Source organism: Clinocottus analis, unplaced genomic scaffold (assembly GCF_023055335.1).
Source record: "Clinocottus analis isolate CAN_PGR_092001 unplaced genomic scaffold, fCliAna1.0.p SCAF_3, whole genome shotgun sequence".
Lineage (NCBI taxonomy): Eukaryota > Metazoa > Chordata > Actinopteri > Perciformes > Cottidae > Clinocottus > Clinocottus analis.
The window spans coordinates 3,043,579-3,070,369 of NW_027176042.1; the positions used below are offsets into that span (position 1 = coordinate 3,043,579).

The 26,791-nt window shown below is 43.3% G+C and overlaps 16 non-coding genes, 4 pseudogenes and 2 gene segments (V, D, J or C); 18 read left to right on the forward strand and 4 right to left on the reverse strand.

Annotated features, from left to right (window-relative positions):
• Positions 1-35: 35 nt before the first annotated feature.
• LOC137795958 (Ig kappa-b4 chain C region-like) lies at positions 36-332 on the forward strand. The segment is given in 1 exon segment: positions 36-332. A coding segment is annotated over 1 exon segment (291 nt).
• A 7,879-nt stretch (positions 333-8,211) lies between these two features.
• On the forward strand, positions 8,212-9,503 carry LOC137796489 (Ig kappa-b4 chain C region-like). The segment is given in 2 exon segments: positions 8,212-8,243; positions 9,010-9,503. A coding segment is annotated over 1 exon segment (264 nt).
• A 2,736-nt stretch (positions 9,504-12,239) lies between these two features.
• Positions 12,240-12,321, forward strand: trnas-gcu (transfer RNA serine (anticodon GCU)). The gene has a single exon. It is a non-coding gene; the product is annotated as a tRNA-Ser (tRNA).
• A 980-nt stretch (positions 12,322-13,301) lies between these two features.
• Positions 13,302-13,420, forward strand: LOC137797014 (5S ribosomal RNA). The gene has a single exon (XR_011078625.1). It is a non-coding gene; the product is annotated as a 5S ribosomal RNA (ribosomal RNA).
• A 74-nt stretch (positions 13,421-13,494) lies between these two features.
• LOC137797447 (5S ribosomal RNA) lies at positions 13,495-13,613 on the forward strand (annotated as a pseudogene).
• A 246-nt stretch (positions 13,614-13,859) lies between these two features.
• On the forward strand, positions 13,860-13,978 carry LOC137797507 (5S ribosomal RNA; annotated as a pseudogene).
• Positions 13,979-14,171: 193 nt separating this feature from the next.
• Positions 14,172-14,243, reverse strand: trnag-ucc (transfer RNA glycine (anticodon UCC)). Its single transcript has one exon. It is a non-coding gene; the product is annotated as a tRNA-Gly (tRNA).
• A 3,265-nt stretch (positions 14,244-17,508) lies between these two features.
• Positions 17,509-17,590, forward strand: trnas-gcu (transfer RNA serine (anticodon GCU)). Its single transcript has one exon. It is a non-coding gene; the product is annotated as a tRNA-Ser (tRNA).
• A 498-nt stretch (positions 17,591-18,088) lies between these two features.
• trnas-gcu (transfer RNA serine (anticodon GCU)) lies at positions 18,089-18,170 on the forward strand. Its single transcript has one exon. It is a non-coding gene; the product is annotated as a tRNA-Ser (tRNA).
• A 1,914-nt stretch (positions 18,171-20,084) lies between these two features.
• Positions 20,085-20,166, forward strand: trnas-gcu (transfer RNA serine (anticodon GCU)). Its single transcript has one exon. It is a non-coding gene; the product is annotated as a tRNA-Ser (tRNA).
• Positions 20,167-20,663: 497 nt separating this feature from the next.
• LOC137797721 (5S ribosomal RNA) lies at positions 20,664-20,782 on the forward strand (annotated as a pseudogene).
• A 73-nt stretch (positions 20,783-20,855) lies between these two features.
• LOC137797442 (5S ribosomal RNA) lies at positions 20,856-20,974 on the forward strand (annotated as a pseudogene).
• Positions 20,975-21,146: 172 nt separating this feature from the next.
• On the reverse strand, positions 21,147-21,218 carry trnag-ucc (transfer RNA glycine (anticodon UCC)). The gene has a single exon. It is a non-coding gene; the product is annotated as a tRNA-Gly (tRNA).
• A 116-nt stretch (positions 21,219-21,334) lies between these two features.
• Positions 21,335-21,406, forward strand: trnaq-cug (transfer RNA glutamine (anticodon CUG)). Its single transcript has one exon. It is a non-coding gene; the product is annotated as a tRNA-Gln (tRNA).
• A 257-nt stretch (positions 21,407-21,663) lies between these two features.
• trnag-ucc (transfer RNA glycine (anticodon UCC)) lies at positions 21,664-21,735 on the reverse strand. Its single transcript has one exon. It is a non-coding gene; the product is annotated as a tRNA-Gly (tRNA).
• Positions 21,736-22,165: 430 nt separating this feature from the next.
• On the reverse strand, positions 22,166-22,237 carry trnag-ucc (transfer RNA glycine (anticodon UCC)). The gene has a single exon. It is a non-coding gene; the product is annotated as a tRNA-Gly (tRNA).
• Positions 22,238-22,353: 116 nt separating this feature from the next.
• trnaq-uug (transfer RNA glutamine (anticodon UUG)) lies at positions 22,354-22,425 on the forward strand. The gene has a single exon. It is a non-coding gene; the product is annotated as a tRNA-Gln (tRNA).
• A 1,490-nt stretch (positions 22,426-23,915) lies between these two features.
• Positions 23,916-23,987, forward strand: trnah-gug (transfer RNA histidin (anticodon GUG)). The gene has a single exon. It is a non-coding gene; the product is annotated as a tRNA-His (tRNA).
• An 846-nt stretch (positions 23,988-24,833) lies between these two features.
• trnar-acg (transfer RNA arginine (anticodon ACG)) lies at positions 24,834-24,906 on the forward strand. The gene has a single exon. It is a non-coding gene; the product is annotated as a tRNA-Arg (tRNA).
• A 536-nt stretch (positions 24,907-25,442) lies between these two features.
• trnar-acg (transfer RNA arginine (anticodon ACG)) lies at positions 25,443-25,515 on the forward strand. Its single transcript has one exon. It is a non-coding gene; the product is annotated as a tRNA-Arg (tRNA).
• An 852-nt stretch (positions 25,516-26,367) lies between these two features.
• trnar-acg (transfer RNA arginine (anticodon ACG)) lies at positions 26,368-26,440 on the forward strand. The gene has a single exon. It is a non-coding gene; the product is annotated as a tRNA-Arg (tRNA).
• A 52-nt stretch (positions 26,441-26,492) lies between these two features.
• Positions 26,493-26,574, forward strand: trnas-gcu (transfer RNA serine (anticodon GCU)). The gene has a single exon. It is a non-coding gene; the product is annotated as a tRNA-Ser (tRNA).
• The last annotated feature ends 217 nt before the right edge of the window (positions 26,575-26,791 follow it).

The following is a 26,791-nucleotide window of genomic DNA, read 5'->3' on the forward strand; positions in this document are numbered from 1 at the left end:
CCATTGAGAAGCTGCAGCAGGGGAAGGCCACGCTCATGTGCCTGGCCAACAAGGGCTTCCCCTCAGACTGGAGTCTGGCCTGGAAGGTGGACGGCAGCAGCAGCAGCAGCAGCATCAGCAGCAGCAGCATCAGCAGCAGCAGCAGCTGGGAGGAGAGCAGCAGCCTCGGGGTGCTGGAGAAGGACGGCCGCTACAGCTGGAGCAGCACCCTGAGGCTCCCTGCAGACCAGTGGAGGAAGGTGGGCTCTGTGACCTGTGAGGCCAGCCAGGGCTCCCAGACTCCGCTCTCAGAGACACTGAGGAGAGACCAGTGTTCCCAGTCCTGAGCTGCCTCACTGGGACTGTGCTACTGGTTCCAGTCTGCCACTGCTCTCAGTCTCACTCTGTCACTCTCTCTCTGGTTCTCTTTCTCTCATGACATGTTTCTACATGAACGTCTTCCTGCTTGTGTTGATGCTTTCAACATTTAATACAATAAAGATTTCATCAAGTTTATCATTAAAGTTATGTGTCTTGACCTTTTTTCTGTGATAAGAAAAGCAGGCTATCATCTGCATATGGTGACATAACATGAATTGTATTTTTTGATTGAGTTTTCACATTTGAATATGTTTTGATTGTGATAATGTTTAATCAGACATTAAAACTTGAGCAAAAGACTCAAAAGAGAGGTGAGCACAGTCTCTGTCTCCTCCTGTCTGTCTGCAGGATCATCACATCGACTGTTTGTTCAGTTTCAAACATGCAGAATTAAATACGTTATCCCACTAACGATGTGTGTCATATATATGTGTCTCATATCCCTTCATACTGTTTTTGTTTATATGCAGATTATAATCTGATCATAAGACTATGCAGACAACAGTTTATGAAACATAACTTGATAGTGTTTTATTGTGCTGGAACAAAATAATTGATTAAAAAGAAAGAATCATGACTCAGACTGAAGAGCTCGTCCAGTTTAACTCTTTCATTGAAACTTCTGTAACTGAAGGAAAAGATAAGAATGAGGGCTGAAGCTGCAGTTCAACACCAGAGAGAGAATATCAAATACAGAAGTTTCATCACTTTACAGCAGTTTCATCACTTTACAGCAGCAGCAACGTAAAGATCGTAGTTTGCCGGCAGGTTTAACAGATTATTGGAAGTATTTCCAATCTATGCTAATCTTTATTGACATGATTTGCGTTTGTTGGTCATGATTGTTTGTTCTCATGAACGGCCGAATGAAACGTCACTTTAAATGTTGCCACCGCAAGAAATTGTGGGTCGACATTATCTCCCAAAAAGGATTATTTGACTTCAGCCATGATAATTTTTCACTGCTTGCAGTAAAACTGATGTTTATTAAAATACTGAATACAAATCAATCACATCAGATGTGTTCATGTCCATCACGAGTCACTAACTGGTGGACCGCGGTTCAAAACTCATATGTCTCGTGTTGTGACATTATTAAAGCTCAATGTGAAGCTTTGCTACAGATAAAGCACAACACAAGAATCTAAGAGTCAATATGACCAGATTCCTAACGCATCCATACACTGTCCAACAGTAATGTCAACAGAGCCTATAGAGCTGAAACAAGTGGTTTAATAACAGATATCGTCCCTCACACATTTCATAAGAGAATAATATAATGTTGTGGCTTTTTTGGTTGACATCACTAGAATTAACTGAATTTAAAACTACTGGCCAAAGACAATTAAATTACATTCATTTTTGTAAAATGAGTACTTTATTTTACAATTTCTTTTCTTCTTTTTTTTTAAACCTTTCAGTAATGTTATTGAATCCGGTCTTTTTTGAAATATAAATGAGAGAAGAATATGTATTTTTTATTAGAGTGTTTATGATTCATCCAGTTCAATTTGAAAACTGATAATGCATATTGTTGAGCCAAAATGTATGACCAAAATATATTATTAACATAATCTTGTCGTAATGTGACAGTTTGGAATTAATGAACAAAGTGAGTGTGTTCGAGTTTCACCTGAAAAAAAAATTAAAAATAAAACACAATTTTTTTTTAATGTGTTATTCTACTCTGTGGATTAAAGTGATCAAAGGATGAAAATCATACTTCAACAGAGTTTATCTTTGATGTTCAGCAGATTCTTTCGAAACAATGAATGTCTCAAAAATATAACCTTTCAGCTTAAATATGATATATATTTAGTGTTGAAACTTCAAAATAAATCATTATAAACTACATTTTACTTTTTAGTAAAACGTCTGTTTTAGTGTCAGTGCAGCTGTTGAGTCACATCAGTTCCTCTTTAGCTGAGGAGGTTTTTGTACGACGGTGTATCACTGTGTGAACGGGAAGCTGCTACCCTGCTGACAATAATAATCTCCTGCATCTTCAGTCTGAACTCCACTGATGGTCAAAGTGAAGTCAGTTCCAGATCCACTTCCACTGAAACGATTTGAAACTCCAGACTGACGATTTGTTGCTGCATAAATCAAGAGTTTAGGAGCTTCTCCTTGTTTCTGAAGGTACCAGTGAAGCCAGCTACCAACACTTGTACTGGCTTTACATCTGATGGAGACAGTCTGTCCTGGAGCAACAGACTGAGATCCAGGGGACTGAGTCAGGAGGATTTCTCCTGATGAATCTGAAAACATGAAGAAGAGCAGAAGGGTTATTGAGACAAATCCAGTTTGGAGAAAGATGATCAACATCCCAACAGAAGAGTCTCATTTCTTTAACCCGGAGAACAGATGGAAGAAGGTCAATGCTGCTTGTTCCAGTGGTTCTCCATCACAGCAGAACATGGTGCTGGGGAACCAACGTGTTCACAAGAGAGTCTCACCCTGAACAAGGAGCCCCAGGGTGCTCAGCAGTAGAGTCAGTGACATCATCATCGTGCTGCCGGCGTGTCAGTGTCTCTGAAAGGCCTGGACAGCCACTGATCAACACTGGCCTCTTAACGGCTGGCAGCAGAGAGGCAGGACACATATGCAAACACACAGAGTCAGTGAAGTGTAGCTGTCCTCAACACGTCAGGGTGGTTCCTCCTCACTGGTGACGGCTCGCGCTGTTTAAAGCATCTGATATGAAGTGTTGAGGAATAAAGAACCTTTGATGGTTTACATTGGCGGTTTGGTTGATGTTGATTGTGTTTAATTATTAAAACCTATTAAACTAAATAGTATTTGTCACGTCTCCAATGTGTATTTTTGTTCATATTCAAATTCTATATACACAATTATTGTGTTGAATAAAAAATGCAACAAAAAACTTTAATGATCATTCCTTCTCTGTTTCAGGTGATGGGTGACCTTTCTCACACATACTTTGTCACTTGGACTTTTTAACAAATAAGCAACTTTCTTGGTTTTATATGAAATAACAAGTCTAATAGAAAACCTTGTCCTTGTCTTGAATGTAACAAATAAGTGTAATGTGTTGTGGCACTGTGCATAACTGCTGCATCACAATGGGTTTGATGAGGTCTATTATTTTAACACAAAGTACTTCCAATAAAAACAACCAGGACTTTAGTTGTTGCATGGGAAGTTTTTCAGATTTTGTTCAAATCTTTGAGCACTATAAATATAATGAATTAATATCCATTATATATTAAAGTATCAGTATAACTGTCAGTAGGCTACTCAAATAAGAATATTCTGCAAAGTTGAGAAAATATTTCTGATAATTTGGATGAACTGTTTAAATGTGTGTCTTTTATTTCTCTCAGTCAGAGGATTTAATTTGTAGATTCAACTTTGATGTTCATATACTAGAGGAGTGAGTGTGGAGAGAAAACCTACTTTGATTATTGATCAACTCAAGGAACTGAACAAAGGAATGAAGATTTTGTGACGTATAAACGTCTGTCATCTGCAAACAAACTGATTTATTGATGTGAGACTGTGAGATGAGAAGTCTGAGATGTTCGTGCATTTTATTGTGTGATCGTGTGTGTGTGTGTGTGTGTGTGTGTGTGTGTGTGTGTGTGTGTGTGTGTGTGTGTGTGTGTGTGTGTCTTCAGTGAAGTGTATCAGTCTCTTCAGTAGCTTCCAGCTGCAGCAGTCAGTTCAGTTTCTGTTCAGTCTGACTGAGGGAGGTTTTTGTACGACGCTTTTTCACTGTGTGAACACCCACTGACTGTTGATAACGTGAAAACTCTGACAGTAGTAAACTGCTGCATCTTCAGTCTGGACTCCACTGATGGTCAGAGTGAAGTCAGAGTTTGATCCACTGCCTGTAAAACGAGCTGGAATCCCTGATTGTCGAGTGCTAGCAAGATAAATAAGCAGTTTAGGAGCTTCTCCATCTCTCTGTTGGTACCAGTGTAGATAGTGATATGGGTTATTGTAATAAACATCCTGACTGGTGTGACACGAGATGGAGACGGAGCCTCCCACAGCAGAGCTCACTGCTCCAGGCTGAGTCACTGTGACCTGTCCTCTGGACTCTGAGGACACAGAGACAAAGACATAAAGCAGCGTCACGGTTTAGTCGGCTTCACTTCAGAGGGACGATGTTCATAGAGGAGAGGAGTTTGATTCTCTGGACTTTACCTGTGAAGCAGCAGCAGAGGAGAGTCCACATGAGGACGCAGATCAAAGTCATGTTTTTGATGAGGAGGATTTCTGTGTCTTCTGCTGTGATGAAGGACAGCTGTCAGTCATCCAGTGTCCAACTCTCAGGACTATAAAGTCTCCCAGAGCACTGGAGCATGGTGCTGCTGATGCAAAGTGGCTCTCTATGGAAATGCTCTGACGGACTCCAACAGGGACTTGATGACTCTGATGATGCTGATGATCAATGGATCAATCACTTCATCAGAGTATTGATCAGGAATGTGTCGGAGCTCATTTCAGTCTTTAGTTTGAGTTTAGAGGAAACATTTTATTTTAGAATGTTTTGTAAAATCCTCCTAATTCACTACCACACAATTCATTCTCGTTGTAGGACAAATTTAAACAAATATTGTTTATTTATGTATTATAGTGTACAAGAAACATGCATGTATGACCATTATTGACATTTAGCAGGAATACATGTTTTTCTTCAGGAATAACTTGATCAATCATCAATTAATTTTACTGAAAGACAAGTTAATATTTCTCATAGATGTCTAACATTTGACAAATACATTTTGAAGAAAACATTTTATTCAAGAATGTTTTGTAAAACACCGGGGGTGAGGGAAGCCGTCAAGTTGAAGAAGGAGGCCTTTCGGGCCTGGTTGGCCCAGGGGTCTCCTGAAGCAGCTGATGGGTACCGGCAGGCCAAGAGGGCTGCAGCTGCGGCGGTAGCGGATGCTAAAACTCGGTCATGGGAAGAGTTCGGGGAGGCCATGGAGAAGGACTTTCGGTTGGCCTCAAAGAGGTTCTGGCAAACCATCCGGCGGATCAGAAAGGGAAAGCAGGGCCTACCCCAGGCTGTTCTCAGCGGGGGAGGGGAACTGCTGACTCGGACTGGGGACATCGTCGGACGGTGGAAAGAGCACTTTGAGGAACTCCTAAACCCGGCCAACATGTCCCCTGGGGAGGGGGCAGTGCCTGAAGACCTTGGGGTGGGTGCAGCCATATCCCTGGCAGAGGTCACTAAGGTAGTTAAAGAGCTTCTTGGTGGCAAGGCGCCGGGGGTGGATGAAATCCGCCCTGAGATGCTGAAAGCGCTGGACATTGCTGGGCTGTCTTGGCTGACACGCCTTTTCAGTGTCGCATGGGGGTCGGGAACAGTGCCCATGGACTGGCAGACCGGGGTGGTGGTTCCCATTTTCAAGAAGGGGGACCGGAGAGTGTGCTCGAACTATCGTGGTATCACACTACTCAGCCTCCCGGGAAAAGCTTATGCCAGGGTGCTGGAAAGGAGACTCCGACCGCTTGTCGAACCTCGGATTCAAGAGGAGCAGTGCGGATTCCGTCCCGGTCGTGGAACAGTGGACCAGCTCTTTACCCTTGCGGGACTACTGGAGGGGTCTTGGGAGTTTGCCCAACCAGTCTACATGTGCTTTGTGGACTTGGAGAAGGCTTTCGACCGGGTCCCTCGGGGGGTTCTGTGGGGGGTGCTGCAGGAGTACGGGGTGCCGGATCCGTTGGCACGGGCTATTCGGTCTCTATACGCCTGCAGTAGGAGTTGTGTCCGTATCCTCGGTATTAAGTCAGACACGTTCCCGGTGGGTGTTGGCCTCCGCCAGGGCTGCCCTTTATCACCGGTCCTGTTTGTGACCTTCATGGACAGGATTTCTAGGCGCAGCCGGGGGGCGGAGGAAATCCGGTTCGGGGGCCTCGGGATCGCCTCTCTGCTGTTTGCAGATGATGTGGTCCTGTTTGCTTCCTCGGAACGTGACCTCCAGCAGTCGCTGGGGCGTTTTGCAGCCGAGTGTGAAGCGGCAGGGATGAGGGTTAGCGCCTCCAAATCCGAGGCCATGGTTCTCTGCCGGAAACCGGTGGATTGCTCCCTTCAGGTGGGGACAACATGCCTGCCCCAAGCGAAGGAGTTCAAGTACCTCGGGGTCTTGTTCACGAGTGAGGGTAAGGTGGAGCGAGAGATCGACAGGCGGATCGGTGCGGCTGCAGCAGTAAAACAGGCGCTGTACCGGTCCGTCTTGGTGAAGAGGGAGCTAAGTCGGAAGGCGAAGCTCTCTATTTACTGGTCGGTCTACGTTCCAACCCTCACCTATGGTCACGAACTCTGGGTCGTGACCGAAAGAACGAGGTCGCGGATACAAGCGGCCGAAATGAGCTTCCTCCGTAGGGTGGCCGGGCTCAGCCTTAGAGATAGGGTAAGGAGCTCGGACATCAGGGGGGAGCTTGGAGTCGAGCCGCTGCTCCTTCGTATCGAAAGGAGTCAGCTGAGGTGGTTCGGGCATCTAATTCGGATGCCTCCTGGACGCCTCCCATTAGAGGTTTTCCAGGCACGTCCAACTGGGAAGAGGCCCCGGGGAAGACCCAGGACACGCTGGAGGGATTATATCTCCCGGCTGGCCTGGGAACGTCTCGGGGTCCCCCAGAACGAGCTGGAAAATGTTGCGGGTGAGAGGGAAGCCTGGGTCGGTCTGCTGGGTGTGCTGCCACCGCGACCCGACCCCGGATAAGCGGCGGAAAATGGATGGATGGATGGATGTTTTGTAAAATCCTCCTGATTCACTAAAACACAAATCAACATCACTTTGGTACAAATTTAAACAAAATGCCAATTTATTTATTATAGTGTACCACAAACACTATTATTAACAATTGGCAGGAATACATGTTTGTCTTTAGGAATATATTTCCATTAAATCAGCAAACTCATTGAATGCTCTTCCATCAAACATACGAACAAAAAAAATGTACAAAAAGTTCAAACACGGCCTCAGGGAATGGCTTGTTGCCCATCGGATGTGCAAACATTAATGTGCTGTTTGTCCTGCCTGTCTATTCAGTGCAAATGTGTATTTGTCTTGTTTGGTGTTTATGTATTTTTTGCCTCTAGTGTTTTATATGAATACATATTGAATGAATTAGATCTGTGAATTAGTTTTGTGTTATTGTAATTAAAAAGACTAGCCAGGGACAGCAGATGAAAATTAGCCTCTCTGGCTCACTTACAGTTTTACTGTTGGTCAGTGTGTATTTGTCCCTGTAAAATAAACAATGAAAAAAATGATGATAAAAAAAATGTTGCTCATAGATGTTGAACATTTAATGAATACATTGTTAAATTCATATGTATCATTACTGACTCAGGTTTAAACATCTGGACCAGTTCTTACATGAAGTGTGTAAACTGTGACTGAGTTTGGTGAGTTTGTTGGTGTCAGAGTCAGAGAGCCGTGTCTCTCTACACTGAGAGGTTTTTGTACGGCGGCTCAATGACTTTGTGTCACTGTGGTTGACGTTCGGTGGAGGAACCAGACTGAATGTTGGAAGTAAGTCAAATGTTTACCATTTTTATTTTTTCAGAAGTCAACTGTCTTTGTATTCATTATTATATTCAACAATGTAGGAAAAATAGTTTTCTTTGAATTTTTATGGACGACATTTTCATCAAAAATGTTGCACAAAGAAACAAAGTTCACTTCAGCAACAGAAAGTACAGAAACATGTTGTTTCAAAAGTAAAACTTTAAACTGTAGAATAAATCATTTCCTCCAACTTTAATGCTGAAGTAGTTTCTTGAGTGCTTGTAGATGTAGTTCAGTCAGTCAGAGTCACAGAGACGGTTTTTGTACGACGGCTCAATGACTTTGTGTCACTGTGGTGGACTTTTGGTGGAGGAACCAGACTGGATGTTGGAAGTAAGTTTCTGCACTAAATTACTAAATATCATTTCGTAAAGTTGTGTTTTAAATTCAGTTTGAGGATGTTTGAGGCAGATAAAATACTTTGTTTATATTTAAAATATGTTTAGTGTTTTTATATCTCCACCTTTATCATGGAGACTAACTCAGAGCAGCTTCACTAAACTTGTCTTTACACGTTCATGTCGTCCTGAAATTTAAACAACTTTAAATTTAAAACAGATAAAACTTGAATTCTTTTTTTAAAAAAATAACGAGAATAATATTTAATTTTAAACCCTAATAAAAAATTAGGATTCAAATCAAATTGAACAGAGTAAAGATGAAGATGGTATTTCATGATGTGTAAAATCTTCTACATTGTGTCAAATAGTGTTGCAAATTTTGTAAATATTTTAAACACTTTTGAATCTCGACTGACATCCACATCAGAAACTTCTGACTAAACATTCAAAAGTAATGTTTCTTTAAGGTTTTCAGTGATGCAGTTGTAATATTGGGCCACGTCTTGGTGTTTCATCTCAGTGTAGTTTGATATATTTCTGGTGGTTCTGTACGATGATTCTCTCTGTGCTGATCTGCATGAGAGGCTTCTTAAAGGGAAGTGAAACAATGTGTGAGTGAGTGACTGGTGGAGCAGAACAAACATCTGGCAGAAACTCCTTAAAGGAGAAAACCAACTCTCTCACAGTAAAGGTGTCCACGTGGTGCTTGATTGACAGCTGTGTGGTCCCCGTCCTCTAAGCTGATTGGTGTCTCCTAGGTGATGTCCGTCCCACCCTGACGGTGCTGCCCCCCTCCATTGAGGAGCTGCAGCAGGGGAAGGCCACGCTCATGTGCCTGGCCAACAAGGGCTTTCCCTCAGACTGGAGTCTGGCCTGGAAGGTGGACGGCAGCAGCAGCAGCAGCAGCAGCAGCTGGGAGGAGAGCAGCAGTCTCGGGGTGCTGGAGAAGGACGGCCGCTACAGCTGGAGCAGCACCCTGAGGCTCCCTGCAGACCAGTGGAGGAAGGTGGGCTCTGTGACCTGTGAGGCCAGCCAGGGCTCCCAGACTCCGCTCTCAGAGACACTGAGGAGAGACCAGTGTTCCCAGTCCTGAGCTGCCTCACTGGGACTCTGCTACTGGTTCCAGTCTGCTACTGCTCTCAGTCTCACTCTGTAACTCTCTCTCTCTGGTTCTCTTTCTCTCATGACATGTTTCTACATGAACGTCTTCCTGCTTGTGTTGATGCTTTCAACATTTAATACAATAAAGATTTCATCAAGTGTATCATAAAAGTTATGTGTCTTGATTTATTTTCTTTGATATGAAAGCAGACTATTATCTGCATATTGTGAATTAACATGAATTTTATTTTGAGTTTTTGCATTTGATTATGTTTTGATTATAATAATGTTTAATGAGACATAAAACTTGAGCAAAAGACTCAAAAGAGAGGTGAGCACAGTCTCTGTCTCCTCCTGTCTGTCTGCAGGATCATCACATCGACTGTTTGTTCAGTTTGAAACATGCAGAATTAAATACGTTATCCCACTAACGTTGTGTGTCATATATATGTGTCTCATATCCCATTATGCTGTGATGGTTTATATGAAGATTATAATCTGATCATAAGAATATGCAGACAACAGTTTATGAAACACCACACAACTTGATAGTGTTTCATTGTCATGGAACAAAATAATTAATTAAAGAGATGATATTCAGAATCATGACTCAGACTGAAGAGCTCTTTCCAGTTTAACTCTTTCAATAAATCTTCTTTAACTGAAGTAAAATATAAGAATGAGGGCTGAAGCTGCAGTTCAACACCACAGAGAGAATATCAAATACAGAAGTTTCATCACTTTACAGCAGTTTGATCACTTTACAGCAGCAGCAACGAAACATTTGTAGTTTGTAGGTGGGACGACGAGGAAGACGAGGAAGACTGAGAGAGCAAAGATTCCGCATACGGCTCCTTTTCACAAGAAGTGGAAGCAGACGAAGAGGAGGAAGAAGAAGATGAAGAAGTGGTAGAAAAGGAGGAGGTGAAAGAAGAAGATGAAGATGACGCGGTGCCCCCAGAGGTCAGAAGAGTCTGCTCCCTCCACGTCAGGCCTCGGATTGTTCTCCAAGAGGACCAGAGAAGAGGACTACAAAGAGTCTGCGTCCTCCACGTCAGGCCTCAGATCCTTCAGAAGATACTGGCAGAGGGATGAGGACAGCGACTCGGATTGAGACTGACAGCCTGTTTGCTGCAGGATTGTAAAACCTTTATGTCTGTCAGGACTGATAAAGCACCAGACAGCCTTCCCTTGCATCTGGCGGGGTCGGCAATAGGTAGCACCCTGCAGCAGAGAAGTTGGTGCGGAACGTCCTGAAGAAGCTCCGCAAATTTAATTTGTCACATAGAATACAGTATGTTCATGTAACCTGGATGTACAGTATTTATACCGTTTATTTACTCAATGTCTTTCTAGATATGTCTTTACATACATATATATATATATATATATATATATATATATATATATATATATATATATATATATATATATATATATATATTAGAAACAATATCATAATAAGAAACAATATCATAATAAGAGGGAAACAATGTGGGAACTTAATTAATTAATATCATTATTATCATGTTCATAATACTGCTATAGCTTATTTAAAAATGAACATAAATGAAATACATAGAAAATAATTACAAGGCACATTTGTGTTTTTACTTTAAACATTTGAGAGTCATTACAAGATATCAAAATGAAATGATGAGATAAATGTATCTGTGAATGTGCTACTCAACCAATATTCTCTAAGTATTACAGACAGTCCGCTGGCGCCCTCTACTGGTCACTCCGGAGCAACGTGTTGGGGTTTCAGGTAACATGTACGTGCTAATAAAGAGGGCTGGCTCACATTACTTTGACATGTGGTCAGTTGCTCAATGCACATTACATGGAGATTTATGGAATGAGTCACGTCCAAATGTAAAATGGGTCTGCACTTATCCACAAGATTATCAGTTTGTTTTCTTTTATGATAATTTGTGCAGTAAGCCACCATCACCACTAATAAGATTGATAATGCATATGTTTGTAAATGTATTGTGAAATCTGAGTACTGCATATAAACTACAAATGAATTCTATACATGGGAAACAATATTTCTCTGCACACAACATGTGTGTTTGTTGTGTCGTAGCTCAGTCGATCTGAGTGACAGTGAAGAGCGATGCGTGCACATATACTGTCGTCTTTAAAATATTGCACATCACTGCTTTGAAGAACAAAAGAAAGAGCCACAGACACACCTTGACATTGTGGGGTTTCTAACTGTACCGGGCAGATTCTCATGAGACAAGAAGCATCTTACAAAGACTATCTCTGTTTCTGTGGAAACCAAAACAACAGGTCAGAGGTCAGGGGTTAACCGTAAAACATCTGGTGTATAGTCTGACGCAACAATGAAGAGAAAATTGAGCTAATTCCCCTCTGCTTAAGGGTGGCATTGATTAACGTGCCTAGCCACCTCCTACCCGCTATTTAACGCTTTTTTAATCTTTCCAGGCCCATGAAAAACACAAAAAAATGGCTTGGAACTGAATTTTACGGTGACATTTTGTAGTTGCAATCTTTGCTACACTTTGTGGACTCCGCTGGGAACCAATGAAGATAGGGTAGGCCAGCAGCTATTGCAACAAGATGCTCCCTGATCCTGCCCGACTAGCGGAGGACACTTTCAACAACAAATTTGTTTTCTGTCAATATCAAAAAATGAAGTTTTTCAAAGAGGTGGAGAATGTGGGCACCAATCCCACTACTTCTCGCAAGCTCTCTACCATTTGAGCTAATTCCCCACTAGTAGTTTAGGTCTCAGGGTAGAGCCAACTATCTCTCCCACCCCACCCCCGCCAGGTCACACTTTTCCAAACATTCCAGACCTGTATAATCAGTTTGGAAGGTGAACTGGACCGGACCTTTCACGCAAGGGCGTTGAGACGACGAGGTGGCCGAGTGGTTAAGGCGATGGACTGCTAATCCATTGTGCTATGCATGCGTGGGTTCGAATCCCATCCTCGTCGCAGTCCACTTTGCTTTGGTCTGCCATGTCATGGGCATAATGTGCACCATTGAGCTCAAGACCCAAGCAAAATGCAGTTTCAAGATTAGAAATTGCTTATTTCAAGCAAGAAAAGTCTAAAATGTCTTGCTCTTCCATGATTCATTTGTTAAACAACAGTGATTCTACTGTTTCTACTCCAAGTTTTGGTGGAATAAAAATGCAGTTGCTGTCTTCAGCTCAACTGGTGCAAGAAGTCCCATAATGCTCATACTTCCAAATCTTCCACATTAGAGTATGAGCCAAAGTCACTTGGAGAATGTGGGCATCGATCCCACTGCCTCTCGCATGCAAAGCAAGCGCTCTACCACTTGATACCACGCTAATTCCCCTCTGCACAAGAGGGCAATGGATCAACGTGCCAGGCCTCCTCCTACCCGCCTATTCTCCTAGCTCACAACAAGCTTGTTTTCCTCTCAATATCAGAAAACAAAGTCTTTCAAAGAGGTGGAGAATGTGGGCATCGATCCCACTGCCTCTCACATGCGAAGCAAGCACTTTACCACTTGAGCTAATTCCCCTCTGCACAAGAGGGCAATGGATCAACGTGCCAGGCCTTCTCCTACCCGCCTATTCTCCTACCCGCTATTTCACGCTTTTTTCAACTTTCCAGGCCCATAAAAAACACACAAAAAATGGCCTGGAACTGAATTTTATGGTGACATTTGGTAGTTGCAATCTTTGCAATACTTTGTGGACTCCACTGGGATCCAATGAAGATAGGGTAGGCCAGCAGCCACTGCAACAAGATGCTCCCTGATCCTGCCCAATTTGCGGAGGACACTTTAAACAACAAACTTGTTTTCCATCAGTATCAGAAAATAAAGTCTTTCAGAGAGGTGGAGAATGCAGGCATCGATCCCACTGCCTCTCGCATGCCAAGCAAGCGCTCTACCACCACTCTCGGGATCAATAAAACTCACTTTGGCCACTTCCTTTGTAGCTTACGGCCACACCACTCTGATTGCGCCAGATCTCGTTCGATCTCAGAAGCTAAGCAGAGTTGGGCCTGGTCAGTACTTGATTGGGAGACCTCCTGGGAATACCAGGTGCTATAAGCTATTTTAAATGCCGAACAATAAACACTCTAGTTCTCTCCAGGTCAATAAAACTCACTTTGGCCGCTTCCTTTGTGGCTTACAGCCACACAACTCTGATTGCGCCTGATCTCGTTCGATCTCAGAAGCTAAGCAGAGTTGGGCCTGGTCAGTACTTGATTGGGAGACCTCCTGGGAATACCAGGTGCTAGAAGCTTTTTTAAATGCCGAATAAGAAACACTCTAGTTCTCTCCAGGTCAATAAAACTCACCTTGTCCGCTTCCTATGCAGCTTACGGCCACACCACTCTGATTGCCCCTGATCTCGGAAGTTAAGCGGAGTTGTACTTGGGTGGGAGACCTCCTGGGAATACCAGGTCCGATAAGCTTTTTTAAATGCCGAATAAGAAACACTCTAGTTCTCTCCAGGTCAATAAAACTCACCTTGTCCGCTTCCTATGCAGCTTACGGCCACACCACTCTGATTGCGCCTGATCTCGTCAGCTCTGAGAAGTTAAGCGGAGTTGGGCTTGGCCAGTACTTGGGTGGGAGACCTCCTGGGAATACCAGGTGCTGTTATCTTTTTCTATGCTTAATAATTAAAAATCCAGTTCTCCCCAGGTCAATAAAAGTCACTTTTGCGCAACCTTTTCAGCTTACGGCCACACCACACTGTTTGCCCCTGAGTTTGTCTGAACTCAGAAGCTAAGCAGAGTAACCCTAAAATGTTGATTCACCATGTCTCGGACATAAGTGGACGTACTGATCGTAGAGATGCATTGGCTGGGAATCGAACCCAAGTCAACTGCTTGGAAGGCAGCTATGCTCACCACTATACCACCAATGCACGAAAAGAGCCTGGCATGATGACACAAAAATTGAATGAACTGAAATGTAAGTCAATGTGTAACATTGGGAACTGACAGATTTACCTTCAACCACAACAAGGCAATTAAAGAGCTTGGTTCCATGGTGTAAAGGTCAGCACTTTGGACTTTGAATCCAGTGATCTGAGTTCAAGTCTCGTTGGAACCTTCTTTATGCACATGGAAAACCACTGCCACATTGTTCCCATGCTGTTGTGAAACTCAAATGTGATATAGAGATAAGTGAGACAATGCAAGTAGCCACAAAATTTGGCGTCAACCTCCAAAGGCACAACTTTGATCATTCGCAAGACATTTGCGGTGATCCAAGTACGCTATTTTTCCAACGGAAGAACACGTTGTTTATTTAAGACAGTAACCCTAAAATCTTCAGCCAATGTTCAGCAAGACATGTGGCTCCTGGCTAGCTCGTGCAGTTCTTTAGCTTGTTCACAGATTGATCCTGGTCCAACAAGTCCCTGTATAACACTGTAAAAAAACCTCATCTGACGTCTGCTCTGAACATTTGAAGTTGCACCGTAGTTTCAAACAATTCTTGAACGATGATATAGCTTGATGCTAGTTTTTAAAGTTCCTGCTCTAATAACTATTGATTCCATTAGATTTACAGCTGTAAAAAGGCTGAATGATGTGTGAGCTGGTTTTTACATTAAGCAATAGTCATGTGGCCGTGATCGTATAGTGGTTAGTACTCTGCGTTGTGGTCGCAGCAACCCCGGTTTGAATCCGGGTCATGGCAGCACGTTGGTCTTGTTTAAGCTATTCTTGTTGTACTCTGACATTCGTCTTACTTCACACAGTGTCAAACTTGACAGCTTCAGTCGTGTTTTCTGCGTGAAGCCTTATGCTTTCCGGCTACACCAGTCCGGAGTTCTCCATATGTTCAGCAAATAAAACTCACAACAGTTTGCATGAAATGCTGGCACGTCATGAAATTTACAGCAAAAGTGGCAATGTAGGGCTAGTGGCGCAATGGCTAACTTGTCTGACTACGGATCAGAAGATTCTAGGTTCAACTCCTGGCTAGCTCGTGCAGTTCTTTAGCTTGTTCACAGATTGATCCTGGTTCAACAAGTCCCTGTATAACACTGTAAAAAAACCTCATCTGACGTCTGCTCTGAACATTTGAAGTTGCACCGTAGTTTCAAACAATTCTTGAACGATGATATAGCTTGATGCTAGTTTTTAAAGTTCCTGCTCTAATAACTATTGATTCCATTAGATTTACAGCTGTAAAAAGGCTGAATGATGTGTGAGCTGGTTTTTACATTAAGAAATAGTCATGTGGCCGTGATCGTATAGTGGTTAGTACTCTGCGTTGTGGTCGCAGCAACCCCGTTTGGAATCCGGGTCACGGCTGCATGTTGGTCTTGTTTAAGCTATTCTTGTTGTACTCTGACATTCGTCTTACTTCACACAGTGTCAAACTTGACAGCTTCAATCGTGTTTTCTGCGTGAAGCCTTATGCTTTCCGGCTACACCAGTCCGGAGTTCTCCATCTGTTCAGCAAATAAAACTCACAACAGTTTGCGTGAAATACTGGAACATCATAAAATTTACGTGCAGTTCTTTAGCTTGTTCACAGATTGATCCTGGTCCAACAAGTCCCTGTATAACACTGTAAAAAAACCTCATCTGACGTCTACTCTGAACATGTGAATTTTCACCTTAGTTTCAAACAATTCTTGAACGATTATATAGCATGATGCTAGTTTTTAAAGTTCCTCCTCTAATAACTATTGATTCCATTAGATTTACAGCTGTAAAAAGGCTGAATGATGTGTGAGCTGGTTTTTACGTTAAGATATAGTCATGTGATCGTATAGTGGTAGTACTCTGCGTTGTGGTCGCAGCAACCCCGTTTCGAATCCGGGTCACGGCTGCATGTTGGTCTTGTTTAAGCTATTCTTGTTGTACTCTGACATTCGTCTTACTTCACACATTGTCAAACTTGACAGCTTCAGTCGTGTTTTCTGCGTGAAGCCTTATGCTTTCCGGCTACACCAGTCTGAAGTTCTCCATCTGTTCAGCAAATAAAACTCACAACAGTTTGCATGAAATGCTGGCACATCATAGAATTTACAGCAAACATATGACTGTAGGGCTAGTGGCGCGATGGATAATGCGTCTGACTACGGTTCAGAAGATTCTAGGTTTGACTCCTGGCTAGCACGTGCTGTTCTTTAGCTTGTTCACAGATTGATCCTGGTCCAACAAGTCCCTGTATAACACTGTAAAAAAAACTCATCTGACGTCTACTCTGAACATGTGAATTTTCACCTCAGTTTAAAACAATTCTTGAACGATGATATAGCTTGATGCTAGTTTTTAAAGTTCCTGCTCTAATAACTATTAATTCCAGTAGATTTACAGCTGTAAAAAGGCAGTTCTCCATCTGTTCAGCAAATAAAACTCACAACAGTTTGCATGAAATGCTGGAACATCATGGAATTTACAGCAAAAGTATCACCGTAGGGTTAGTTGCGCAATGGATAATGCGTCTGACTACGGATCTGAAGATTCTAGGTTCGACTCCTGGCTAGCTTGTGCAGTTCTTTAGCTTGTTAATCCTGGTACAACAAGTCCCTGTATAATACTGTAAAAATCTAATCTGACATCTACTCTGAACATTTGAAGTTGCACCTGAACTTCAAACAATTCTTGAACAATGGTATAGCTTGATGCTAGTTTTTCAAGTTCCTGCTCTGATAACTATTAATTCCAGTATATTTACAGCTGTAAAAAGGCTGAATGATGTGTGAGCTGGTTTTTGTGTTAAAAAATAAGCATGTGGCCGTGATCGTATAGTGATTAGTACCCGCTATTTAACGCTTTTTTATACTTCCCAGGCCGAAAAAACACAAAAAATGGCCTGGAACTGAATAAAAACGCGGTTGCTGTCTTCAGCTCAACTGGTGCAAGAAGTCCCATAATGCTCATACTTCCAAATAAGAGTAGGAGCCAAAGTCACTTGGAGAATGTGGGCATCAATCACACTGCCTCTCGCATGCAAAGAAAGCACTCTACCACTTGAGTTAATTCCCCTCTGCTGAAAAGTGCAACGGATCAACGTGCCAGGCCTCCTCCTACCTGCCTGTTCTCAAGAGAGACGCCTATATCTCCTCCTCTACCCCCGCCAGGTCACACTTTTCCAAACATTCCAGACCTGTATAATCAGTTTGGAAGGTGAACTGGATCGGACCTTTCACGCAAGGGCACTGAGACGACGAGGTGGCCGAGTGGTTAAGGCGATGGACTGCTAATCCATTGTGCTATGCACGCGTGGGTTCGAATCCCATCCTCGTCGCAGGCCACTCTGCTTTGGTCTGCCATGTCATGGGTGTAATGTGCACCATTGAGCTCAAGACCCAAGCAAATTGCAGTTTCAAGATTAGAAATTGCTCATTTCAAGCAAGAAAAGTCTGAAATGTCTTGCTCTTCCATGATTCATTTGTTAAACAACAGTGATTCTACTGTTTCTACTCCAAGTTTTGGTGGAATAAAAACACAGTTGCTGTCTTCAGCTCAACTGGTGCAAGAAGTCCCATAATGCTCATACTTCCAAATAAGAGTAGGAGCTAAAGCCACTTGGAGAATGCGGGCATCGATCCCACTACTTCTCGCATGCTAAGCGAGCGCTCTACCATTTGAGCTAATTCCCCACAATTGGGTTAAGACTCATGGAAGAGCCACCTATATCTCCTCCTCTACCCCCACCAGTTCACACTTCTCCAAACATTCCGGACCTGTATAATCAGTTTGGAAGGTGAACTGGACCGGACCTTTCACGCAAGGGCATTGAGACGACGAGGTGGCCGAGTGGTTAAGGCGATGGACTGCTAATCCATTGTGCTATGCACGCGTGGGTTCCAATCCCATCCTCGTTGCACTTTGCTTTGGTCTGCCATGTCATGGGCATAATGTGCACCATTGAGCTCAAGACCCAAGCAAAATGCAGTTTCAAGATTAGAAATTGCTCATTTCAAGCAAGAAAAGTCTAAAATGTCTTGCTCTTCCATGATTCATTTGTTAAACAACAGTGATTCTACTGTTTCTACTCCAAGTTTTGGTGGAATAAAAATGCGGTTGCTGTCTTCAGCTCAACTGGTGCAAGAAGTCCCATAATGCTCATACTTCCAAATAAGAGTATGAGCCAAAGCAACTTGGAGAATGAGGGCATCGATCCCACTGCCTCTCGCATGCAAAGCAAGCACTCTACCACTTGAGCTAATTCCCCTCTGCACAAGAGGGCAATGGATCAACGTGCCAGGCCTCCTCCTACCCGCCTCTTCTCCTACCCGCTATTTCACGCTTTTTTCAACTTTCCAGGCCCATAAAAAACACACAAAAAATGGCCTGCAACTGAATTTTATGGTGACATTTGGTAGTTGCAATCTTTGCAATACTTTGTGGACTCCACTGGGATCCAATGAAGACAGGGTAGGCCAGCAGCCATTGCGACAACATGCTCGATGATTCTCTGAAGCCATTGCGACAACATGCTCCCTGATCATGCCCGATTAGCGGAGGAACCTTTAAACAACAAGCTTGTTTTCCTCTCAATATCAGAAAACAAAGTCTTTCAAAGAGGTGGAGAATGCAGGCATCGATCCCACTACTTCTCGCATGCGAAGCAAGCGCTCTACCATTTGAGCTAATTCCCCAAAATTGGTTTAAGGCTCAGGGAAGAGCCGCCTATATCTCCTCCTCTACCCCCGCCAGTTCACAATTTTCCAAACATTCCAGACCGGTATAATCACTTTGGAAGAAGTCCCATAATGCGACGTCTGAGCAGCCATTGCGACAACATGGGCCCTGATCCTCCCCAATTAGCGGACGACACTTTAAACAACAAACTTGTTTCCTCTCAATATCAGAAAACAAAGTATTTCAAAGAGGTGGAGAATGCGGGCATCGATCCCGCTACTTCTCGCATGCTAAGCGAGCGCTCTACCATTTGAGCTAATTCCCCACAATCGGTTGAAGGCTCAGGGAAGAGCCGCCTATATCTCCTCCTCTACACCCGCCAGTTCACACTTCTCCAAACATTCCAGACCGGTATAATCACTTTGGAAGGTTTAAGTCTGAGCAGCCATTGCGACAACATGGGCCCTGATCCTCCCCAATTAGCGGACGACACTTTAAACAACAAACTTGTTTTCTCTCAATATCAGAAAAGAAAGTCTTTCAAAGAGGTGGAGAATGTGGGCATCGATCCCACTGCCTCTCGCGTGCCAAGCAAGCACTGCACCACTTGAGCTAATTCCCCTCTGCACAAGAGGGCAATGGATCAACGTGCCAGGCCTTCTCCTACCCGCCTATTCTCCTACCCGCTATTTCATGCTTTTTTCAACTTTTCAGGCCCATAAAAACACACACAAAAAATGGCCCTGGAACTGAATTTTATGGTGACATTTGGTAGTTGCAATCTTTGAAATACTTTGTGGACTCCACTGGGATCCAATGAAGATAGGGTAGGCCAGCAGCCAGTGCAACAAGATGCTCCCTGATCCTGCCCAATTTGCGGAGGACACTTTAAACAACAAACTTGTTTTCCATCAGTATCAGAAAATAAAGTCTTTCAGAGAGGTGGAGAATACAGGTATCGATCCCGCTACTTCTCGCATGCTAAGCGAGCGCTCTACCATTTGAGCTAATTCCCCAAGAGTCCTTTATTTGTCAGGATGGAGACGCCTATATCTCCTCCTCTACCCCCGCCACACTTTTCCAAACATTTCAGACCTGTATAATCAGTTTGGAAGGTGAACTGGATCAGACCTTTCACGCAAGGGCGTTGAGACGACGAGATGGCCGAGTGGTTAAGGCGATGGACTGCTAATCCATTGTGCTATGCACGCGTGGGTTCGAATCCCATCCTCGTCGCAGTCCACTTTGCTTTGGTCTGCCATGTCATGGGCATAATGTGCACCATTGAGCTCAAGACCCAAGCAAAATGCACTTTCAAGATTAGAAATTGCTCATTTCAAGCAAGAAAAGTCTGAAATGTCTTGCTCTTCCATGATTCATTTGTTAAACAACAGTGATTCTACTGTTTCTACTCCAAGTTTTGGTGGAATAAAAACATGGTTGCTGTCTTCAGCTCAACTGGTGCAAGAAGTCCCATAATGCTCATACTTCCAAATAAGAGTAGGAGCCAAAGTCACTTGGAGAATGTGGGCATCGATCCCACTGCCTCTCGCACGCAAAGCAAGCGCTCTACCACTTGAGCTAATTCCCCTCTGCGCCACAATATCAGAAAATAAAGTCTTTCAGAGAGGTGGAGAATGCCGGCATCGATCCCACTGCCTCTCGCATGCCATGCAAGCGCTCTACCACCACTCTCGGGATCAATAAAACTCACTTTGGCCACTTCCTTTGTAGCTTACGGCCACACCACTCTGATTGCGCCAGATCTCGTTCGATCTCAGAAGCTAAGCAGAGTTGGGCCTGGTCAGTATTTCCAAAGGAGACCTCCTGGGACGAGCAGGTGCTGTAGGCCTTTTTTATGCCTAATAATTACAACTTCAGTTCTCTCCAGATCAATAAAACTCACTTTGGCCGCTTCCTATGCAGCTTACGGCCACACCACTCTGATTGCGCCTGCTCTCGTTCGATCTCAGAAGTTAAGCAGAGTCGGGCCTAGTCAGTATTTGGATGGGAGACCTCCTGGGAATACTAGGTGCTAAAAGCCTTTTTAAATGCTGAATAATAAACACTATAGTTCTCTCCAGCAACCTTTTCAGCTTACGGCCACACCACACTGTTTGCCCCTGAGTTTGTCTGAACTCAGAAGCTAAGCAGAGTAACCCTAAAACGTTGATTCACCATGTCTCGGACATAAGTGGACGTACTGATCGTAGAGATGCATTGGCTGGGAATCGAACCCAGGTCAACTGCTTGGAAGGCAGCTATGCTCACCACTATACCACCAATGCACAAAAAGAGCCTGGCATGATGACACAAAAATTGAATGAACTGAAATGTAAGTCAGCGCGTAACATTGGGAACTGACAGATTTACCTTCAACCACAACAAGGCAATTAAAGAGCTTGGTTCCATGGTGTAATGGTCAGCACCTTGGACTCTGAATCCAGTGATCCGAGTTCAAGTCTCGGTGGAACCTTCATTAAGCACGTGGAGAACAACTGCCATGTTGTTCCCATGCTGTTGTGAAACTCAAATGTGATATATAGATAAGTGAGACAATGCAAGTAGCCACAAAATTTGGCGTCAACCTCCAAAGGCACAACTTTGATCATTCGCAAGACATTTGCGGCGATCCAAGTACACTATTTTTCCAACGGAAGAACACGTTGTATATTTAAGACAGTAACCCTAAAATGTTCAGCCACCATGTCCAGGACATATTGATCATAGAGATGCATTGGCTGGGAATCAAACCCAGGTCAACTGCTTGGAAGGCAGCTATGCTCACCACTATACCACCAATGCACAAAAAGAACCTGGCATGATGACACAAAAATTGAATGAACTGAAATGTAAGTCAGTGTGTAACATTGGGAACTATCACAAGTACCTTCATCCATAACAAGCAAACTAAAGTGCTCGGTTCCATGGTGTAATGGTCAGCACTCTGGATCCGAGTTCAAGTCTCGGTGGAACCTTCATTATGCACATGGAAAACAACTGCCACGTTGTTCCCATGCTGTTGTGAAACTCAAATGGGATATGGAGATATGTGAGACAATGCAAGTAGCCACAAAATTTGGCATCAACCTCCAAAGGCACAACTTTGATCATTCGCAAGACATTTGCGGCGATCCAAGTACACTATTTTTCCAACGGAAGAACACGTTGTTTATTTAAGACAGTAACCCTAAAATGTTCAGCCACCATGTCCAGGACATATTGATCATAGAGATGCATTGGCTGGGAATCGAACCCAGGTCAACTGCTTGGAAGGCAGCTATGCTCACCACTATACCACCAATGCACAAAAAGAGCCTGGCATGATGACACAAAAATTGAATGAACTGAAATGTAAGTCAGCGCGTAACATTGGGAACTGACAGATTTACCTTCAACCACAACTAGGCAATTAAAGAGCTTGGTTCCATGGTGTAAAGGTCAGCACTTTGGACTTTGAATCCAGTGATCCGAGTTCAAGTCTCGGTGGAACCTTCATTAAGCACATGGAAAACAACTGCCACGTTGTTCCCATGCTGTTGTAGAACTCAAATGTGATATTGAGATAAGTGAGACAATGCAAGTAGCCACAAAATTTGGGATCTACCTCCAAAGGCACAACTTTGATCATTCGCAAGACATTTGCGGCGATCCAAGTACACTATTTTTCCAATGAAAGAGCACGTTGTTTATTTAAGACAGTAACCCTAAAATGTTCAGCCACCATGTCCAGGACATATTGATCATAGAGATGCATTGGCTGGGAATCGAACCCTGGTCAAATGCTTAGAAGGGAGCTCTGCTAGCCACTATACCAACAATGCACTAAAAGGGCTTAGCATAGTTCCACAAAAATTGAATGAACTAAAATGTAACACAAGAAGGGACAGTAAATGTGCATTTAACTTTCACATTTTCACGCTATCATTCTTTGTATTCCCTGTATATCCCGAAAAACCAACCCAAAATCCAAGTTCATCAATCCTCTTTCGTATCAAGGACAGTATCTCTGCTTGTCACGCGGAAGACCAGGATTCGATTCCTTGACGGGGAGCGTTCCGCTGGCAGGACAGGTGTCAAAATGCCCCAAGTTGTAAATGCACAGCATAAGGAAACGGGCGACAGGATTTAAGAGACCCCTTGAGAACCAGACCCACCACTGGAGCTCACCCCCTGACCCGGCTCACCATCAGACCCCGTGGACCCACACTTAAGCACACCCCTTCAGTTAAAACCCTTATTTGGCCCATTTAGAGTGTCGCAACCCTGGTGCTCTAGAATACGAGACTGACATTGGGGATACCGGTTTACATTTGGGTTAATACAGTGTGGTCCTCGAGAATATGAGACACGTGGGATACTAGCTGACATTCAAACTCATTGCTGGTGTCTGATAGTCACAATTATGTCAGTCAGCTTCTCAAATGAAGCAAGATCGCAGGGGGAACCAGCCGCTAACAACAAGAAACAGGTCTGCAGCTCGTGCAGTTCTTTAGCTTGTTCACAGATTGATCCTCGTCCAACAAGTCCCTGTATATCACTGGAAAAAACTTATCTGACGTCTACTCTGAACATTTGAAATTGCACCTTATCTTAATAAATTCTTGAACAATGATATAGCTTGATGGTAGTTTTTAAAGTTCCTGCTCTAATAACTATTAATTCCAGTAGATTTACAGCTGTAAAAAGGCTGAATGATGTGTAAACTGACTTTTACTTTAAAAAATAAGCACTGTCAATCATGTGGCCGTGCATTGTGGTTGCAGCAACCCCGGTTCGAATCCGGGTCACGGCAGCATGTTGGTGTTGTTTAAGCTATTCTTGTTGTACTCTGACATTCGTCTTAGTTCACACAGTGTCAAACTTGACAGCTACAGTTCCTTCTCTAATAACTATTAATTCCAGTAGATTTACTGCTGTAAGAAGGCTGAATGATGTGTAAACTGACTTTTATGTGAAAAAATAAGCACTGTGTCAATCATGTGGCCGTGATCGTATAGTGGTTAGTACTCTGCGTTGTGGTCGCAGCAACCCCGGTTCAAATCCGGGTCACGGCAGCATGTTGGAATTGTATGTTGTTTAAGCTATTGTTGTTGTACACTGGCATTCGTCTTGCTTAACACAGTGTCAAACTTGACAGCTTCAATCATGTTTTCTGCGTGAGGCCTGATGCTTTCCGGCTACACCAGGCCAGAATTCTCCATCTGTTCAGCAAATAAAACTCACAATAGTTTGCATGAAATGCTGGCACGTAATGAAATTTACAGCAAAAGTGGCAATGTAGGGCTAGTGGCGCAATGGCTAACATGTCTGACTACGGATCAGAAGATTCTAGGTTCAACTCCTGGCTAGCTCGTGCAGTTCTTTAGCTTGTTCACAGATTGATCCTGGTCCAACAAGTCCCTGTATAACACTGTAAAAAAACCTCATCTGACGTCTGCTCTGAACATTTGAAGTTGCACCGTAGTTTCAAACAATTCTTGAACGATGATATAGCTTGATGCTAGTTTTTAAAGTTCCTGCTCTAATAACTATTGATTCCATTAGATTTACAGCTGTAAAAAGGCTGAATGATGTGTGAGCTGGTTTTTACATTAGGAAATAGTCATGTGGCCGTGATCGTATAGTGGTTAGTACTCTGCGTTGTGGTCGCAGCAACCCGGGTTTGAATCCGGGTCACGGCAGCATGTTGGTCTATTTTAAGCTATTCTTGTTGTACTCTGACATTCGTCTTACTTCACACAGTGTCAAACTTGACAGCTTCAGTCGTGTTTTCTGCGTGAAGCCTTATGCTTTCCGGCTACACCAGTCCGGAGTTCTCCATATGTTCAGCAAATAAATCTCACAACAGTTTGCATGAAATGCTGGCACATCATGGAATTTACAGCAAAAGTATCAGTGTAGGGCTAGTGGTGCAATGGATAACGCGTCTGACTACGGATCAGAAGATTCTAGGTTCGAATCCTGGCTAGCTCGTGCAGTTCTTAAGCTCGTTCACAGATTGATCTTGGTCCAACAAGTCCCTCTATAACACTGTAAAAGAAACTCATCTGACGCCTACTCTGAACACGTGAATTTTCACCTTAGTTTTGAACGATGATATAGCATGATGCTAGTTCTTAAAGTTCCTCCTCTAATAACTATTAATTCCAGTAGATTTACAGCTGTAAAAAGGCTGAATGATGTGTGAGCTGGTTTTTACGTTAAGAAATAGTCATGTGGCCGTGATCGTATAGTGGTTAGTACTCTGCGTTGTGGTCGCAGCAACCCCGTTTCGAATCCGGGTCACAGCAGCATGTTGGTCTTGTTTAAGCTATTCTTGTTGTACTCTGACATTTGTCTTACTTCACACAGTGTCAAACTTGACAGCTTCAGTCGTGTTTTCTGCGTGAAGCCTTATGCTTTCCGGCTACACCAGTCTGAAGTTCTCCATCTGTTCAGTAAATAAAACTCACAACAGTTTGCATGAAATGCTGGCACATCATGAAACTTACAGCAAAAGTGTCACTGTAGGGCTAGTGGCGCAATGGATAACGCGTCTGACTACGGATCAGAAGAATCTAGGTTCGACTCCTGGCTAGCTCGTGCAGTTCTTTAGCTTGTTCACAGATTGATCCTGGTCCAACAAGTCCCTGTATAACACTGTAAAAGAAACTCATCTGACGTCTACTCTGAACATGTGAATTTTCACCTTAGTTTCAAACAATTCTTGAACAATGATATAGCTTGATGCTAGTTTTTAAAGTTCCTGCTCTAATAACTATTAATTCCAGTAGATTTACAGCTGTAAAAAGGCTGAATGATGTGTAAACTGACTTTTATGTTAAAAGATAAGCACTGTATCAATCATGTGGCCGTGATCGTATAGTGGTGAGTATTCTGCGTTGTGGTCGCAGCAACCCCGTTTGGAATCCGGGTCACGGCAGCATGTTGGTGTTGTTTAAGCTATTCTTGTTGTACTCTGACATTCGTCTTACTTCACACAGTGTCAAACTTGACAGCTTCAGTCGTGTTTTCTGCGTGAAGCCTTATGCTTTCCGGCTACACCAGTCCGGAGTTCTCCATCTGTTCAGCAAATAAAACTCACAACAGTTTGCGTGAAATACTGGAACATCATAAAATTTACGTGCAGTTCTTTAGCTTGTTGGTCTTGTTTCACAGATTGATCCTGGTCCAACAAGTCCCTGTATAACACTGTAAAAAAAACTCATCTGACGTCTACTCTGAACATGTGAATTTTCACCTTAGTTTAAAACAATTCTTGAACGATGATATAGCTTGATGCTAGTTTTTAAAGTTCCTGCTCTAATAACTATTAATTCCAGTAGATTTACAGCTGTAAAAAGGCAGTTCTCCATCTGTTCAGCAAATAAAACTCACAACAGTTTGCATGAAATGCTGGAACATCATGGAATTTACAGCAAAAGTATCACTGTAGGGCTAGTGGCGCAATGGATAACGCGTCTGACTACGGATCAGAAGACTCTAGGTTCGACTCCTGGCTAGCTTGTGCAGTTTGGAAGGTGAACTGGATCGGACCTTTCACGCAAGGGCACTGAGACGACGAGGTGGCCGAGTGGTTAAGGCGATGGACTGCTAATCCATTGTGCTATGCACGCGTGGGTTTGAATCCCATCCTCGTCGCAGTCCACTCTGCTTTGGTCTGCCATGTCATGGGTGTAATGTGCACCATTGAGCTCAAGACCCAAGCAAAATGCACTTTCAAGATTAGAAATTGCTCATTTCAAGTAAAGTCTGAAATGTCTTGCTCTTCCATGATTCATTTGTTAAACAACAGTGATTCTACTGTTTCTACTCCAAGTTTTGGTGGAATAAAAACACAGTTGCTGTCTTCAGCTCA